We start from the raw sequence: 19,619 nt of genomic DNA, 5'->3' as shown, positions 1-19,619 counted from the left end.
TAAAAAAAAAAATACCCAAGAAAAAAAAGAGATTTTCAAGATAACATCTTCCTCCAATCTCTTTGAAACTCCTGAAAGCTTGCCACTTTAAATAATCCATAACCAACACAGCACAGAGAGTCCGAGTACTTCATTTTTCCCAAACCAGCATCTGGTTTAATTTTTTACCTGAAAAAATCCAATACCTACAGTCCATCCAAAAACCCCATATTACTGAGAAAAAAGCCACACTTCCATAAAGTTGTCCTATCCTTTCTTCAACCAAAGCCTAGGAAAGACATTTCTAAAAAGTCTTCCACTGAGGGAGGACTAACCCAGCTTTCTCCCATAATGCCAAAAAGCATATTTCATATACTCCAAGCAAATTCACATTGCAAAAGAAGGTGAGAAGTTGTCTCATAGTTCTTGTAACAGAGCACACATACATCAGGAGAGGGAGCCTTCATAGGTCTCCTAATTCGCAACAAGTTATTAGTATTTATCTTATTAAGCGCAACCAGCCAAGTGAAAGCCTTTATTTTTGGGGGAACCTTAGCCTTCCAAAGAGTAGAGTATAGCAGGGAAGAAGAATTGGAACGAATGGTCCAAAGACCAAGAACGAATGTCCCACCCTGAAGAAAGGTACTCCCACTCAATAAAGGTAACAAAGATGCCAATTCCTCCATCTCCCTATCACTGAGAGGTGAAGATTCCAGGAAATCAACTGACTACTCAAGTCACCAACAAAAAAAAAAAGAAATGACTTTATTCTGCTCAAAACTTAGACGAATGAGACAAGGGAAACAGGTGAGGAATGGTGCATTTCCCAGCCAAGGGTCTTTCCAAAAACGAATATGAGAACCCCTCCCCGCCTCAAGTCTAGTGTGAGGGATGCAAGAAGGATAGATATGAGAAATGGAACTCTATGGACTCCCCAAATAGAATCTTAAATTAGCATTGGTATCCTACCCATTCTCATCCATCCAGAACTTACTTCTTATTACTTTATGCAAAAGAGGCAATTCTTCTAAAGGGAAGCACCATAGCCATTTAGCTAGAAGAGCAGTGTTTTTAGACACTAACTTGCCAAAACCGGACCCCCTTTCCTTTTTAGATCTACAAACCTCATTCCAACTTACTAGATGGTCCCTATGACTCCCGCCATCAGACCACAAAAACTCTCTCATAATCCTCTCCATCCTGCAAGCAACCCCCACTGGAATCTTAAAAATAGACAAGAAATATAGCGGGATGCTAGCAAGACAAGCCTGAATCAAAGTAATTCTAACCCCAATAGAGAAGAGGGCTCCCTTCAAACCATCTAATCTCTTTGTCACCCTTTCCACTACCAGGCTCCAAAAATCTACCACTCTAGGGTTACCCCCCAAAGGGACACCTAAGTAATTCAAAGGCCAATCCAATATATCACATCCCTAACACGCTCAACTAGAACATTCATAACCGCTAAACCACTCTTACCCATATTATTTTGAACCCGGACACCCTCTCAAAAATATGAAGAATACCCAAGATTCTCCTAAAAAGAGACTGTGATCGTCTAAAAAGAATATGGTGTCATCAGCAAATTGGAGATGCGAAACCACTACACCCTCTCCCCACTTCTAGGCCTCTAACCAAACCCCTGTCCACCACCCTATCCACCATCCTACTCAAAAAATCTGCTACAAGGAAAAAAATAAGGGGGGGTGGAGGGGAGGGGAGGGGATAAAGGGTCTCCTTGTCCAATACCCCTCGAAGCACCAAACCAAGATTCAGGCTCACCATTCACAATTACTGAAAACGACACATTGGACAAACAACCCTTGATCTGGCAACACCAAAGCATACCAAAACCCTTTCTCGCAAAAACTCTATCCAAGAAACTCCAACTCACTCTATCATAGGCTTTCTCAAAATCTAGTTTGAAAACGAAACCCCTCTTCTTATTCCTACGAATATCCTCCACCACCTCATTGGCAACTAAAGATCCACTATCTGCCTCCCTCCTACAAACGCACTTTGAGCGCTAGAGATGGTATCATCAAGCACCACACTCAACTTATTAGCTAAGACTTTAGTAAAAATCTTGTACACACTAGAGACAAGACTAATATGTCTAAAATCCTCCACTTTAATAGAATTACATTTCTTTGGTGGCAAGGCTATAAAAGAGGAATTAATGCTCTTATTAAGAACATTTTCAAAGAACTCTCTAAAAACTTTCAACAGATCATCCTCTAGCATTTTCCCACAATCTTGAAGGAAGCAATGTTAAAACCATTCGGGACTAGAGCCTTATCCCTTTCCATCCCAAAATCCACCCCCCTAACTTCCTCCTCATCACTTATCAGCAAATATAGGGTTCCAATCTAAGCCCTCTATCATCGGCCTACAATGACCCTCCTCCGAATACAAGTTCTAGAAAAAAAAATTGTGATAAAAGAAGCAATCTGACATCGATTATTAGACATTATTCCATCCTCCACATCTAACTCCCTACTCAAATTCTTACTTCTTTTCCCATTAGCTAGTCTATGAAAGAAAGAAGAGCTGCATTCACCATCCTTAACCCATTTGAATTTGGTCTTTTGTATCCAACTCCTCATTTCCTGAAATATCACCTCTTCTAAGTCATTTTTCAGGGTAACTCTCCTAATCTCCTCACTATCTATAAGATTAAAATCCTACTCCTTCCTATCTAATGAAGTTAACTCGCACAAGATATTAGATTTTCTAATTCTAACATCACCAAACACCTCCTTGTTCCAAACTTTTGACTTCTCCTTCAAGCGTTTCAACTTCCAAATGAATCAGAATCCTCCCCAGCCCACTTCCAATTGCTCTCCCCAAGAGTCCCTAATCAAAGGATTGAAGGGTGCATGATCCAGCCACCCTTCCAATTGCTCTCCCCAAGAGTCCCTAATCAAAGGCTTGAAGGGTGCATGATCCAGCCATATATTCTTAAACCTAAAATGCGTAGGACCCCAAGACACCTTTCTAGATTCAAACAAGAATGGAAAATGATCAAGCATAGTCCTAGGAAGAACACAATGAGAAAGGTTCAAAAATTCATCTTCCCACTTGCTGCAAAACAAAAACCTATTAAGTCTACTAGCCACCGCTCTAGCCCCACCCCCAAAAAAAAAAGGCCAAGTAAACGGAGCATTCCCCAAGGGAATCTCTCTTAAACCACAATCTTTGGTAAGCAAATCAAAATTCTGCATGCTAGCAGCTACTCTACAACCCCCTTTTTCTTCTTATTGGGAAATCTCACTACATTAAAATCACCTCCCACAATCCACCTAGGGGAGCATATGGTTAGATTATAAACCATTATATCGAGCCATGGGTAATGGATATTAGTCGAAACATTCATCCATTTACTTGTTCACTCACGGTGCTCCGTTAATGATCCTTGGGTACCATTGGGGGTTGTTTGTCAATTGCAACTAAGTTCAATGATGATGCTTATTAAAACCAAGAAATTGAATGAAATTAACTAAGTGCAATGGTCTAAGGCTGTTAAAATCTATTTGACTGGCTTAGGCAAGCCCAAACACTTGTTCAAGTTTGGACCCTGTGATGATAGATGGAAAGAAGTATGGTTCAGAAGATGCATTGATTGTCTCCCTATTAAAAACTCCAGGTTGCACGAATGCATATGCATCTGGATGTATGCAAGAAGATTTAGGACTATATCAAACTCCTATACTCTAGTAACATAACCCACATGTACGATATATGTTCAGCTAAAACAAGAAGACAGGGGTATCACTGAGTGTTTCATGGAGATGAAACATGTCCATGAGAAACTCAACATTGTGCAACCCATAAGAGCAAATGTATTTGAGCTGCAAAATCAAAGGGAGCATTGATAGTTCCTCAGATCCTAGCAAGTTTGAAACCCATATTTGAAACTTTTCAAAAGATAGTAACTCTAAAACATTGTTTTAAAACTCAGACTATCTGATCTGACCACATACCAGTCACAGGAGCAACTCAATCAAACGGAATAGAATCGAAAAATTATGCAAACCAGCATAGACATGGTGGATCCAGTCCAAACTAGATTTGAGTTTACACCAAAGTCGATACCAAGCCAATCCTGTTCTTTGTTTAAAAATGAAAATTTCTGTTGGTCATGCTGCAAGTGAAACCTAATTTGAACCCATGACCTTAGTGACTTGCCAATAACCAGTTGCATTTTTTTGATTTAAATATGGGTTAAATAATACATGCAATGCAAATAACAAGCAATACACATAAACACTAAGATAGCATGCACAGCAGCTTCAAATATATATTTTTAACTAATACTAATACAGATAATAAATAATAATAAGTTTTAAGGAATATTTTGGAGAAAAGAGAAAAATGGTAAAAATTTTATTCAGATGGCTATTAGTAATTGCTTTTGGCTTTCATTAGCTGATATAAATGATTTTAATCAACATCTACGTAATATTTATACACAATCCATGTAGTACTATCTTCTCTATTTTTATAGCAAAAGAAATTTCATTAATAGGGAAAGAATTTAAAAGGAGGGAAAATAAGAAATCAACCAAAAAAATCTGGAACAAACCAGAAAAAAATTTAAAACAACAAAAATAAAAAATCAAGCCAACCAATTCTTCCAGACCCTAATTAAATCCTGAAAGCTAACTTCCCTGACAATTTCAAACCCAACACACCATAAAGAAGTTAAAAATTGAATATTTTCCCACACTAAATACGAATTCTGCTTCTTCCCAGAAAAAATCCACGCATTACATTCCAACCATAAACCCCATAAAACTGCATACTTGCCACATTTCCAAAGAGCTGCCCTCTCCTTCCTTCTTCCAAAGCCAGTGTATGAAGTGACTAACAAATCCTTCACTGAACAAAGGCATACCCAACTCTCTTCCATAATTCCAAACAATTTATCCCAAATCCTCCATGCAAAATCATAATGCAAAAAGAGATGGGAAGCTGTTTCAGAATTCCTACAGAGCATGCAAACATCTAGAGGGAAAGCCTTCAAAGTCTCCAAATCTGCAGCAAGTTATAGGTATTAATTTTGTTAAGCACAAACAACCAAGTAAACACTTTAATTTTTGTGGGAATTTACCTTCCAACTAAAAGGATAAAGTGGAAAGGGAGAGTTTGAATAGGTCAAAATTCAAAGAATGATTTACAAGAAAACAGCCCCGAATGATCTAGATGCTAAGAATGAACATCCCTGCCCAAGGAAAATTTGCAATTGTTAAAAATGGACAAGGACGAAGATGACAACACCATCTCCCTATCATTTAGAGGTCTCCTGAAATGAATAGGACCAGTAGTTTGGTTGAAGAATGTAATGGAAGAACTTGGTTTTCCCAGTTCTCAAAATCTCACCCTATAGAGTTGATGTGTGATAATCAAGCAGCTGTTTATATTGCCTAGAGAATGGAACACATTGAATTTGATTGTCATTTTACTCAGGAGAAACTTGGGCAAAAAAGATCATCGCAACCACTCGCGTGAAATCCAAATACCAACTTGCTAATTTGTTTCACTAAAGCCAGGAGCATACAATTGAAACCAATACTCCATCTCAAGGGGAGAAGTGTTGTCAATTATTTAGTATTATTACTGCATGTTAGTAAGCATGAGTTAGTGAGGGTATGATTGTCATTGAAATGTACATAAGCCACATGACATATTATATAAATAGAGGGAGACCTATTGTTGTGCTTGGGTTTTCCTTTGCAGAACACTGAAAAAATCTTATAAGTTTCACAGTTCTTGCTATTATTTGGTGCATATGGCCAAAGAGAATGCCAGAATTTTTAAGGGGGTTGTTACTTCTACTCAATTGGTAAGGAGCAGAGTGGTTTTTTCTTGTGTCATTATGGTGTTCTCCTCAGAGATTGGAGCACTTTGATTTATTAGAGGTTTATTGGAATTTAATTTTTTTTATTTCACTTTCGTTGTCTTTTTGGAGAGGATTCCTTGTCCTCCTACAGTCTATTTTTTCTTTACTGTAATTGTTTCCTTCTCTCTTTAATAAATTTCTTTTTCATTAAAAAAAATAAAAATATAGTCACGTTTCTTCACATGAAAGTAAATCTCTTTAAAAGACAGCCAAAACCTAACTAGGTTGACAATATGAGAATCATTTTTAAATTCAATTTACATGGAAAATAGCAAATATATTGAGGTTCATTGTTTGGTAAATTTTTTTATGTTTCATGCTTATAATATAATAAAATCATCACAAAACTACCAGAAATGGAAATTTCTATTTTGCTTCCAAGCATGTTGATTCATTCCAATTTGTCTCATCCTCTAAAAGTGGTGGTTGCAAATGAGTTACTTCTTTACAGGATTAGATGACTTGATCAGGGAGGACTCTAATATGGACTATAATGTAGGCTAGATGTTCTTAGGTTAAGAAAGAAGGGCTTTCCCAAGCCCAAAATTCATTGATTCAAGTTTTGATGAACTGACCCTTCTGACTAGGTTTTAGGAAAGAAGATAATTTTAGGCTCAAAATGTATAGTAAGGGGATGATTTTAATGATAGTAGTAGAAAAACGGAATCTTTTTTATTTAAACCCTTCCCAACATTGTTCACCAAACATGTCAAATTAGCTAATTGCCTTCGACCCTTCTTCACCTTAGATTTACCAATATCAAGCCTAACTTCATTTGATCTGACAAATTGGGGCCCAAGTTATCCAACAAATTTGAGTTTGAAGGTCCTTCCCAGAAATTTCTTGAGCCGGAATGGGCAGAATCCATATTATTCTTCTACGCTTTGTTAGAAACATCATCCTTACTAGAGGAGGCGGGCACATAGAACAAACCCTCAAGGCAATTAGAAGAAGAGTAGGAAGAATAACCATGCTAATACCAAATTTGATCGAAAAAGAACCCCCTACCACAATGAAAATCACAACTGCCTACACTATCATCATTCGTAATATCCCCCCATCTCTTACAATCCTTGCAAGTATTAGCACTCTTCCCAATTGGCTCCTTCATTATACTAAATAGATGAATCTCTCCTAAGAATTTCTTTGTTTTCTCACCAGATGAATCTCAATTTTCTTCAAGACATTTCCTCATTTGAAAACCCATTTGCACTTCCTTACAACAAACATAAACCTTTTGACTCCTCAAACTATCTGAATTTTCTCCCTTACCAGCCAAAATTCCTTCAGAACCAACAATAAAATCCTGAATATCATTCTCACAAGAATTAATAAGCTCCCCCAATTTCATCCTTGAAACCCCACCCACTAACATTCTTCTTCTGAAGAATCTGAACAGGAGAAAAATCACCCTCAAGAATATTAGCTGAACTTTTAGAAACCCACCTTTCTAATTTCACCTCCTTCTCTTCTATTTTTGAAACAGCTACTTCCCTCCTCTTGACTACCATGGATCTGATTTGACATCAAGCGAAGCACAGAAGCAGTCGCAGCTTACTTTTGCTCCAAAGGTGACAAAGTCCCATCACCTCACAAATTTTAAGAAAAAGACTATGGGCTTCATTCTGATTGGGGAGTCGACATTCAATCGGGATATTAAAACCAATAGGAATAGACGTTTGGGCCTGCCCATTCAATTGGCCCAGCTGAGGCTTAACCAAAGGGTTTTCTTTCTCATTAACCAAGCCCAAAGTAGAACATAAATTTGACTTTAATCCTCCTTAACTGACAGGCCCATCAGAGGTTTTGATAGGACTTTAATGCTGTCAAACAACCAGCCAGGTCTAAAGTAATCATCAAAGACCCAAGCCGAACTCACCCAACCTTCATCAACCCTTCGTCCATGCAAGAAACCCCCCAAGTCTGAATCCTTGCCCTTAGCAACTTCAACTGATCGAGCGAAGCACGCCAAAAAAATAAAGCTTAGAAGTCAAATGAACAACAGCAACATCAGTACTTCCTGAAACTACCTGGCTTCAAGAACAATTCTTAATGATCATTTTGCCATCTTGACCAGCAGTGCCACGAAGAAGAAAGCTTACCAGAGCACAAAGTTCTTCCTCAAATCCAAGCAACCTATCGCCTAGACGCCTATGGACCCTTCAGGAACAAAGATAGGGTACCTTTTGCCTCTCCATACATGCCCTAATTCCAAGAACTACCTGCCCTCATCACATGAATCACCATCCAATAGTTGACAAAACCCACCAGAAAGCTTCGGGAACCCTTGCTTAGCCTTCCAACAAGAGATGAAATTCCCACGAGAACCATGTTGCAGCAGCCAATTAAAGTCTAACCCATTGATTGCATTGCCCATTCCTATAAAGAACAAACAAAGATGCAGCCTTCCCCAACATTTCCCACTTTATCCAATCTCAGATGAAGGATTTAACAGCACCATGACAAAGCACGATAGCAAAATGAGAAATGGAAAGATTTTTGCACAAGAGAGAAATCCATGGCAAGAATGATGAAAATGAATTAGCAGAAACAAAGCTTGTGTTTGAGGGGAAAAAAAATCATATGTTCATTTTAATTTTGATCTTCTCCTCAATCTCACAAATGCTAGGAAACCCAAGTCTAGGTAAAAGTGGTGTTGTGGCTAAATGAAATAAAAGGGCTTCTCTTTTCTCGGTCATAACCTCAAGTTCGTAAGGCTTGCTGTATTTTTGAGACAAAAGGCTAAGATACAACCAACAGAAGGTTATCAATCATTTAATCCCAACTCTAAACATAATAATATTAAAATTTTCTCTTACAAAAAGCTCTAACATAAAGCATAGAGACATGAATATATCATTATGTGTTGATTTATTTTTATTTTTTTGAAAATGAATTTTCATTAATATCTTGATTCAGCTTACAAACTTTATGCACCATATCTTTATAGAATTTAATAAATAGAATTTCTCCATTCATTTAATTTCTAATGATTTATTTCTCAGCTGTTTGCAATCCATCCTTGAATCTAGAAATGAAAATATTAAATCCAATACTAAACCATAACTCAAAAGCCACTTACATGCTTGAAAACCCAAACAGTGAATTCCATTCCCAACTGCTTCAATCTTGAGGTGGTACCATTCCCTATCACATGCCCAAGTTTGGGTAAAGAAAAATAAGAATTAGCATCTGACATAAAGTACAAACAAAACTATGATAATGAAATAATAAATGAATCAATATGCATAAGAAAATGAAAAGTTAAACGGTATCTATGAATTACCAAAAAATAAGTATTAGAACAGAGTCTTATTAAAACCAAGGAATATAATATACAACAGGAATGGTATTCTTGGGATCTTCACTTCCACAGATCGTTAAATGATAGGTAGACAGTAGAGTTTTCTTCTTTGCTAGTCTTATTGAATGACTGCCAGATTTCTTTGGAGGATAGTCAGACTGGGTCCTCGGATCCTTTGGGGGTTTACTCTAGCAAATATTTTTGAGAATTTTTTACTAGCTCTAATTCTTCTTTTCCTCTCTATAAATCCATCAAGGCTTTTATCTGGTTGGTTGTGCTTGATAGAATTAATACCAGTAGATTGATGCAGAACAGGAGACCTTTGAAGGCTCTCTCATTCTCTCTCCAGACGTGTGTACTTTGTTTTGACTGTTCATAATCTGCATCACATCTTTTTATACATTGTGATTTTGCTTGAAGGGTATGGAAGAAGTTATTTGGTTTTCTCAGAAAATGTTGGGTGCGTCCAGATGCAGTGGAGGACTTTTTGACAGTTCCTCATGCAGTTTTGGCAAGAAAAAGGAGAAGGCAGCACTATGGAAATGTGGTTCTTTTTGCAGTATTTTGGGGGTTGTGGATGTGCAATGTGCATATTTTTTCAGCAAAGAAATTGTTGTATTTTCTGGTTAGGGAGAAGGTTCATTATTTGGCTTCTCTTCAGTGTGTGGATCATGGGAATTTTAAGGAGGTGAAATTATATAGTTTGATTTTTAAAAAAAAATTACAACCTAAATTTATGAATTAATAAACAAAAAACAAAATAGATAAGGTAATACAAGAAGAAAGTAAAGAATGTACAAAGAGGTGAATATGATATCCTAAGAAAAAAGAAACCAAACCAAAAAATACTAGAACAACATCAAAATAAAACCGCCTTCCAATCTTGCTGAGGATCCAAAAATAGTGCCCCCTCTAACGGCCTTCTGCAAGAGACCATAAAGAAGCCAAATACTGAATCCTTTCCCATAGTAAAGAACAAGAATTCTTTTCCTAACAAAATATGAATGTTCCCTTCATACAAATTCCCCAAAATACTGTATAGACTCATAAGTCCACAAAATCAAACCATCACCATTCTTCCCAACTCCAGTAAAAGAGAGATGTAATAATTCCTCCACTGAAAATATGAGTGTTCCTTCATACAAATTCCCCATAATACTGTATAGACTCAAAAGTTCACAAAATCAAACCATCACCATTCTTCCCAACTCCAGTAAAAGAGGTATGTAATAATTCCTCCACTGAATCCGTACAAACCCAATTCTCCCAAAAAACATCAAAAACTTATTCCAAATACCATGAGAAAGAAAAAGTGCAAAAAAGGTTATACTGCAGATTCTGAACTTTCAAAACACAAGAAATAAACATCCAGAAAAATAAGGAGGCTGTGCAGGAGGAGTTTTTCAGAATGGTGGGGGTACTGAATATTCTGACTATTGCCATAAATACGGAAAGATGAGATGAGCAAGGGGAATGTTAAGGTTAAGAGGTGGTGACAGTGGTTGCTGAGTGTAACTGATAGAGGGCTTCTGCCGGATCATGGTTTCAGAGATGATTTTGAGAGCAATGGAAATAAAAATTTAATGAGGCGTCAGGCTCGAGCTCCATGGACTTGAGGGAGTTTGACTTATTTATTCAGTTTTGGGGGGGGGGGGGGTGCGCGCTTTGGACTATGGGAGGAACTCTAAGAAAGCACAGGTTGGTATTCGCCATTTGAAGGAAGCTGCAGGCCTTCAAAATGCTGAAATTGAGGAAGGATCTTTGGCTATTATTCCATATAACTCAGATTCTGTTTTTATTGGTCCTGAGGTTACTTTGATAAAGTCTTAGGTTTACCTCAAATGAGATATGACTGCTCAAGGGGTTTCTATATCTCTCAGAGGCATTCTTACCATTCCAGGTGATGTTCTAAGTTATAAAATATTTCTATGTGTCAGAGGGAAGGAGCTAAAAGGGCAGGGGATCTAACTATGTGTCCTTTGGAGGGTGAGAGAGGCAAATGAGATCCACAAGTCTTTATAGAGGACATGAGGTTTTAATTGGCGTCCCCTTTAGGAAAGGAGCTTAGAAAGGAAAAAAGACTCAGAAAGTGTTGAAAATTTTAGAATCTTCAATTAATGATGGGAGAGGGAAAGGGTAGCTTAAAGGGGTAAGACTGTTAGAATATTATGTTACTGAACTTGAATATTAGAGACTTAGGTGATCGCAAAAGGTTCAGAAAATGATGCTGAGATACTCTCCGAATGTGCTGCACCTTCAGGAAACTAAATAAGAGGGTGTAGATGGGAGTATTTAGGGAGATTTGGCCTGGTAGACGAAGTTATCCTATCTTCTTGTGGGGCATCTGGAGGTACACTAGTAATTTGGGACACTCAGGTGGCTACTTTGGTGGATCTTATTAGGGGCTTCTTTTGCTTGCCTCTCTTGCTGAAGGTGAGCAGAAGAGGTCAATAATGGGTTACTTCAGTTTATGGTCCTTCTAGGTCTTAGCTTTGGGAGGAGACAGGGGTTGTGTATGGGTTGTGCTATCCCAGATGGGTAATTGGGATTGGCTTTAATGTAGTTAGATCCCTGCAGGAGAGCAAAGGGGGTGGGACATTTAGTTCTAGCATGCAGTCTTTCAATAGCTTCATTAGGGACTGATTTGAGAGGGATTCCATTACATAAAGCTTTATTTACTTGGTCAGTTTTTTTTTTTTTTTTGGGGGGGGGGGGGGGGTTGTGAGCTACTCAGCTAGATTGATTTCTATTTAGTAACGAGTAGGAGAAGGAGTTTCCTATCTCACTCAAGAGATCTAGCTAGATCAATGTCTGATCATTTTCCTGTGAGTTTGTAGTCTAGGAAAGTTGATTCAGGTCCTACTCCTTTGCAGTTCGAAACTATGTGGATGGATCATCATGTTGTTGGTAATTTAATTAAGGAAACTTGGACTAGGTGTCATGTTGTTGGTGAGAGGATTTTAGATTTATAAAGAAATTTAAGGGTACTTAAAAAGTGCTGAAAAGGTGGGACTTTCATATGTTTAGAGATGTAGAGCAAAAAAAAATTTTTTAAATAAAATAAGTATCTTGAGTGAGTTGAGTGTGTTCGATAGGAAAGAGATTTCTAGAGAATAGGAAATTAGGTAAGTTTGAATAAAAGAGGTTAGGAGTTGAAGGCAAAAATCTAAGTTTAAATGGGTTAGAAGAGGCATTGTATTTTTAAGTTTTTTCACAACGTGGAGATGAGCAAATGAGGTGCCATTATATTAGAGTATTGGAGTTGAGAATTGGAGAGTTACTTTCCCATGTTAGGTTGATAGCAGAAGAGGCTAATGATTCTTCAGAGATATGCTTACTAGGAAGGACTTGGAAACGTCAACAAATGATGGAAGAGTGTTCATTCTACCCTTATTACTTTAATGCCAAATGAAAATAGGTCTATTTTGACCAATTAGTTTAGTTCCTAGCATGTACAACATCATTGCTAAGGCCCTTAATAATAGGCTGAGTTCTATCCTTAGTAATACTATTTTTTCTTTTACAATAAAAAAAGTATATTAGATAGGGAAAAAAGAAGGTACAACGTGTAGGGACAAGGAGTCGGCCAAAAAATAAAAAAATAAAAAAGAAACCGAAGTCCGCACCATGAAACTAGATAAAATTAACCAAGAAAACCCCTTTTCAGACCCTTTCCATCATAATTTACTGAACTCTTCAACTTTGCAAATCCTCTTTGACGCTTCATTATGACTTTTGCCACCATCCAAGTGAACCTCATTTCCTCCAATATCACTCAACTTTAAATCCAACTTGTCCAAAAGATCTTGAGCTTCTAAATCCTTCTTGGGAATTTCCTCCACATGATCCCTAAGCTGTGAATTTTTTACTAAACCATCATTTCCAAAAATAGATACTCCCTCCAAACCTTCCAACGAGGCTGGATGAACATAAAAGAAATCCCTACTTCGTTGCAAGAATCAGAAGCGTACCTATATTGTTTCCAAATCTCATCCAACAATAAACCTCCAACTCAGTCAAAACTCGAATCATCACTTTCTGAATTCAATATATCTCCCCATTTCTTAACCTCCTTTTCTTTCCTTTCCACATTGATGCACCAAACCTCCTTCTTAATAGGAGAATCTCATCCAACAGCAACCTCCCACCACAGTCAAATCTGCCAAAATTCAAACACAAGATATCATCAATCTCCCCCATAGCTGCTCCTGGGTTTTTGCATCTTACCTCCCCATTTTTCAAACACTTCTAGCTCCAAACTATTAATATTCTGGACATGTACCAGAGTTCGATCAGCACGATTTGAAGTTTGGAGTACTGGACTCTGAACGTGAAGTTTAACCTCCTCCTGAGTAATACTATTTCTTTTGCACAAAGTGTTTTTTGTGGGAGAGAGGCAGATTGTGTATGCTATTTTTAGTAGACAATGAAGTGGTAGGATGTTCATCGTACAAAGAAAAAGGGCATTGTGTTCAAATTAGATTTTCTGATTTTGAGAAGGCGTGTGATTGAGCTAGTTGGGAGTTCTTGGCTAGAGTGCCTTTGAGGAAGGGGTCAGGTGTTACGTGGAGGAATTGGAGAAGGGGCTGTTTATCTAATGGCTAATGCTAATTTTTTGTGATTATTAATGGGTGCAATAGTGGTTATAGATCTTCCAGGGGTTTACGCAAGGAGATTCTCTTTCCCCATTTTTATTTGTTTCTTATGGAGGATGTTTTGAACGAAATGATAGAAAGGGCTGCTGATAGGAAGTTGTGAGGGGGATCAAGGTGAGCAGAGAGAAGGCGGTACTGTCTCATTTGCAGTTCACTCATGATACAATTATTTTACTTGATGGCATGTTAACACATTTTTTAACATCCTCACAATTCTTCAAATTTTTTAGGTCTGCGGAAAAAAAAAAGTGGTGTTGGGTCAGTTAGCTTAGCTCTGAAAGGATTGTGTAGCTGACTTCCTAGCTAGATGTGGTATTTTAAAGCAGCCTTTGGCTTCCTTAGGGGGTCTTTTTGGGAGCGAAACCACACTGTTTAGCTTTTTGGGATCCGGAACTAACCAAGGTTGTGAAGTGGCTAGAAGGTTGGAAATGGATGTTGCTCTCTTTAGGTAATAGAATCACACTCATTTCACAGCAGCCTTTCTACTATTCTTCTATATTTTTCCTGGTCTTTTTAGAATTCTTGGGGGTGGCTAAAAATCTTGAGAAGGTTATGAGGGATTTCCTGTGATGTGGTCAGGTGTAGGGGAGACGAGATCATTTGTTTAAGTGGGACGTGGTGTGTAGGTCAAAGGAGGATCGGGATCTAGGTATTGGTAATGTGGTGTCTTAAAGCACAGCCTTTTTTGGTGAATGGTTATGGTGGTTTCCTTGGAGGTGAGTTACCTTCAACACAAAGTAATACAGAGTAAATATGGCATTCATAAAAATGGTTGGCATGCAAAGTTGGGCTTTAGAAGCTCTTCCCCTGACAAAGTTTCAATTGGGTAGAGGCAATAGTATTAGGTTTGAGGGGGATGAGGCAAGTTCCATTATCCTGTTCTTTTGCTTCTTTATATGATCTTTCTTCTCACCACAATAATGTGATTTCCTCATTTCTAATTTTTTGAGAGGATTCTTTTCTTGTGAATTTCATTTTAGAATGCCTTTAGTGGATTAGTTGTCATATTTGCTTATTGCACTGGACGGTTGCCATATCTCTGGTTGGAGTAATAATGGTAGGGTCTGGTCTTTGGACTCTGAGCTTTTTCAAGTAAATCCTTCTTTTCTCACCTTATCAATGCTGATGTGGTATTTCCTCTCTATTGAGGTATATGGGAGCCTAAAGTTCCTCTTAAGATAAAAGTGTTTGTCTGGCTGGTGGCACTTAATATAATTTTTTTAAATAGCAAAAGTGATTTCATTTACAGGGAAATTACGAGGGAGAAAAAGAAATCTCCCAAAAAAATCTGGTTCAAACCAGAAAAAGGAAAAACTAAAACAACGTGGCAGTTAATATAGTTAACAGCAATGATCTGCTGCAGAGTAGGAGGCTACTAAAGCAGTGCCTCTTGATATGTGTTCTATGTGCGGAAAAAGCTCTGAAAATGTGACTCATTTTGGGGCTTGTGGAATTCATTTTTTTGGAGCTTTTGGTGGAGAGTGAGTTGTCCAAAGTTAGTGGAGGACTTCTTGCTTGTTTCTTTTACTGGTTTTGGGAAGGGAAGGATGTTAAGAAGCTGTGGGGGTGTGTTATATGTGCTGTGCTTTGGGGAATTTAGCTGGAGGGGAATGCTAGAATTTTGAAGATACCGTTGCGGTTTCTTTGGGACACAGTGTGATATTTGGATTCACTTCACACTTATAGTGCAGTCTGTCTTTATGGGCTGCTGCTTTGGGATGTTAACTGAGATTGGGTGGCTTTATTATGTTGATGTATTTTTTTCCCTTTTTCATGTGCAATGACTTCTTGTTCTCTGCTATTGCATTTATTTCTCTCTTGGTTTAAAAAGCTTTTTTTTTCCTATCAAAAAAAAATTTAAAGAAAATTGTGTAGAAAAGGAGATTTTATTGCGAGAAGAGAGACACGGAGAGGAGAATAAGATATCCTAAAAAAAAAATGAAAGTAATGAAAAGGAAACCAAAATAAATAAATAAATAAAACAAAATACAACAAAAGTCAAGCTAACAAAGCCATTCAATCCCATTGGAAACCTGAGAACCAAGCTCCCTCAAACAGCCAAATAATATGCTCACAAAGAAGCAAAGAAAACAAATATTGTTTCAAAGAACATGCAAAGGCAAGATACAAGCATTTCCCTCTATCCAAATGGCCCAAAGCAACATATAGACAGCAGACAACCACAACCGGCTTGCTGATGAGAGGATTCGAACTGATGAAAGAGGGTGTAGTGGTTTCTCATCTCCAGTTCACTGACTAGCCCTTCTTTCAGGAAAATCTTGGGTGTTCTCCAAATATTCGATAAGGCATCTGGGCTTAAAATTAATATGGGGAAGAGCGGTTTAGCAGCTTCAACTGTGCCCATTGAGTGTGCTAGGGAGTGTGCAACTAACGTGGGGTGTGATATACTAGATTGGCCTTTGACTTACCTAGGTGTCCCTCTAGGGGCTAGAGCTATGAATTTTTGCAATCCAATGGTGGAAAGGGTGATGAAGAGATTGATGGTTGGAAGGGAGCCCTTTTTTCTCGAGGAAAGACTAACTCTTATTCAGGCTTGTCTTTCTAGCATTTCATTTCTTGTCTGTTTTTAAGATTCCAATTCGGATTGCTAACAAACTGGAGAGAATTATTAGAGACTTTTTGTGGCCTATGTGGGGGGTCATAGGACCACTTAGTGAGCTGGGAAGAGGTTTGTAGGCCTAAAAGGGAGGGGGCTGGGTCTTGGTAAGTTGGTGTCTAAAAACACTTCTCTTTTAGCTAAATGGTTATGGCGCTTCCCTTAGAAGATTCTTCCCTTTGGCGTTAAGTAATAAGAAGTAAGTTTGGATTGGATGAGAATCATTGGGATATCAATGCTAGTTTGTGATGTTCTTTGGAGCATCTGTGAAGGTCCATTTCTCAAATTTATCCTTTATTCACTCCTCACACTAAATTTGAAAAAGGAAGGGGTTCTTTCACAGATCGGTTTTTGGAAAGACCCAGGGCCGGGAAATGCTTCTTTTTCCACATCTTTCCCTCTTTCAATTGAGTTCTAAGTAGAATAGAGTCATATCTTTCTTTGTTGACAATTTGAGCTGTGGTTTCTTGGAATCTCAATTTTAGGAGACATCTTAATGATAGGGAGATGGTGGAGTTGTCATTTTGTTACCCTTATTGAATAGTAGTGACCTTTCTTCCAAGAGGGATGTTCGTTCTTGGTCTTTGGATCAGTTCAGAGTGTATTCTTGCAATTTTTTTCTTGAATTCTTGATTTATTCCAATCAATGTCTTAAAAGACTCACCTAAAGCTCGCCTTGAGGCTTGCCTCAAGGCAAGGCATGCCTAAAATGCCTTGAGACTCAACCCAAAATGCCAAATCCCAAAATGCCTAACACATTACATGCTAAGGCTTACACATTAGCACAAAAGGCTCTTTGTTGAGGCTTACACTTTTAGAGTGTGAGATTCTTAAGTTAGATTTGGCTAGAAAATTTTTAACTCCGTATATACATTAAAGGATTGTCGTATAATACGAGTTGATTTCTAAAACTTTTGAACCTCAACCTTCACAAAATAATTGAGAGTTGTATCTTGGATCTTCAAAATAATTTGAACTTTATAATGTTCTAGTTATCTCTTGTCATGATTTACGTAATGCATTCAAGTTAGCAATTTTTGAATGTCCAAAAAGTAGTTTGCAAACTACATTTGATTTTTTTTTTTAACATTATATTCATGATTGTCTTAACTTTTTCTTTATTTGTAAACTATATGTAATTTATTTGCATATTTTTATCCAAAAATAAAATTGTCAAAGGCTTACGCCACAATGCCTTAAGGCTTATGCCTCGTCACTTAAGATTAGAACACCTTTGCCTTTTAAAATAATGGTTCCAATTCTTCGTTTCCACTCAACCCTATTACATGGAAGGCCAAAGCTTCCAAAAATTAAGGCTTTCACTTGGTTGGTTGAGCTTAATAAAATTAATACTAATACCTTGCTGCAAATCAAGAGACTTTGAAGACTCTTTCTCCAGATGTACATGTGCTCTGTTATAAAAACTCTAAGACAGCTTCTCATCTTCTTTTGCACAGTGAATTTTCTTGGAGGATTTGGAATTAGCTTTTTGGTATTATGGGAGAGAGCTGGGTCTGTCCTTTGGTGGAAGACTTTTAGCTACTTCTTTCGCATGCTTTGGAAGGAGGAAAGATAAGGCAGCATTATGGAAGTGTGGCATATTGCAATTTTATTGGGAATGTGGTTGGAGCATAATGCGCAGATATTTTTTGGGAAAAAAATAAATTGGGTGCTAGTGTGGGATAAGATTCAGTATTTGGCCTCTGCGGTGTGTCAGGTTTGGTTTTTTCTTTTTTCTTTTTTTATCATAAAGGAAGATACCTTAACAAAGAGAATGTACATACAGAGTGAGGATACTAGATCCTCAAAAAGAAAAGGAAAAACAAAAGCAAAGAACAAAAATAAAAAATAAATAAAAAGCTAAAAAATTATCCTAGAAAGCCCCTCTTTAATCCCTTCCCATCATAGTTCACTGAACACTTCAAAATCGCTAATTCCCCCTGACCCCTCTTTGCCTTAGATTTACCACCATCAAGCCTAACTTCCTTTGTCCATGATCGCCCAAGCTATCCAACAAATTCTGAGTTTGAATATCTTTCTTTGCAGCTTCTTGAACAGGAGTGGGCAAATTTCCATTTTTTACCTTTAGCTCTTCTTTAGAAACATCATCCTCAAAATCTTACCTTCTAGAGGAGGTGGTGGCATATAAGATAAATCACCGATACAATCAGAAGAAGAGTTCGAAGAAAATCCTTGCTGCTCCCAAATTTTATCCAAAAGTACACCCTTGTCACATTCAAAACCACTATTAAGTACTCTGTATGCTATCATCCTCTGAAACATCGCCCCATCTCTTACCATCCTTACTTGTATTAACCCTCTCAACAATTAGCTCCACCACTAAACTTAAAACACTTTTAGAATCTCTCTTAAGAAATTTTTTTTTTTTGTTTGTCACAAGATGGATCCCAATTATCTTCAAAATTCTTCCTCCTTTCAAAACCCAATTGCACTTCTTTACAATGTGCATAAACCTTTCGATGCAAGAATTAAAATTCTTAGAAGAAGATTCCCAAACTCAAATAAGTAAAATTTTTAGCAACCCACCTATCTGATTTCACCTTTTTTTTGTTTTCAGAGCAGCTCCTTCTCTCCTCTTAACCACCATAGATCTTGTTTGAAGATGATTTAAGTGCTGAACTGCACACATCTTTGTCCTGTTCTGAGAATAGATTAATTCCCATAACCTCACAAGTTTTCATAAAAAGGCCTTTTTTTTACCGGAAACCTAAGCACTTGGACCTGCCCATTCAATTGGCCCAACAGCCATTTACCCCCCCGAATTTTCTCCTGTCTAATCTGGCCCAACATAGAATCAAAATTCTGATATTGGGCCTCCTTAACCAACAGGCCCATCAGATATTTTAAAATGCCTTTATTGCACCCAAACAGCCAGCACATGTCTATATTAATTGACAAAAATCCAGGCCCAGCCCACCCAACCTCCGTCATCCCATCGCCCATGCAGAAACCCTAGTATCCTCTGGTCTAGCCTCCTCCACCAGAAGCTCTCCCTTAGCGACGTCAATTAAACGTGCAGAGCTGTCAACATGATCTCCTTTTGCATCTTCCCCCCACATCGAACATAAACCACCTCTGGCACATCCTTAGAGATAGAGCGAACTCCATCCTTAAGAATCAAGCAAACTCCATCGTTATGAA

At 37.8% G+C, this 19,619-nt stretch overlaps 1 protein-coding gene across 1 annotated transcript in view; it reads right to left on the bottom strand.

Moving 5' to 3' along the window:
* Positions 1-19,619, bottom strand: part of LOC131149465 (uncharacterized) — a 137,642-nt gene that overhangs the window by 100,546 nt on the left and 17,477 nt on the right. Inside the window, exon 9 of the mRNA XM_058099917.1 lies at positions 8,964-9,028. Coding sequence (XP_057955900.1) covers positions 8,964-9,028 — 65 coding nt within the window. The remainder of the gene's footprint in view (positions 1-8,963; positions 9,029-19,619) is intronic.

Source organism: Malania oleifera, chromosome 2, assembly GCF_029873635.1.
Source record: "Malania oleifera isolate guangnan ecotype guangnan chromosome 2, ASM2987363v1, whole genome shotgun sequence".
Lineage (NCBI taxonomy): Eukaryota > Viridiplantae > Streptophyta > Magnoliopsida > Santalales > Ximeniaceae > Malania > Malania oleifera.
Note: the sequence above shows the minus strand (reverse complement) of the source record. Positions and strands in the feature narration are given on the sequence as shown.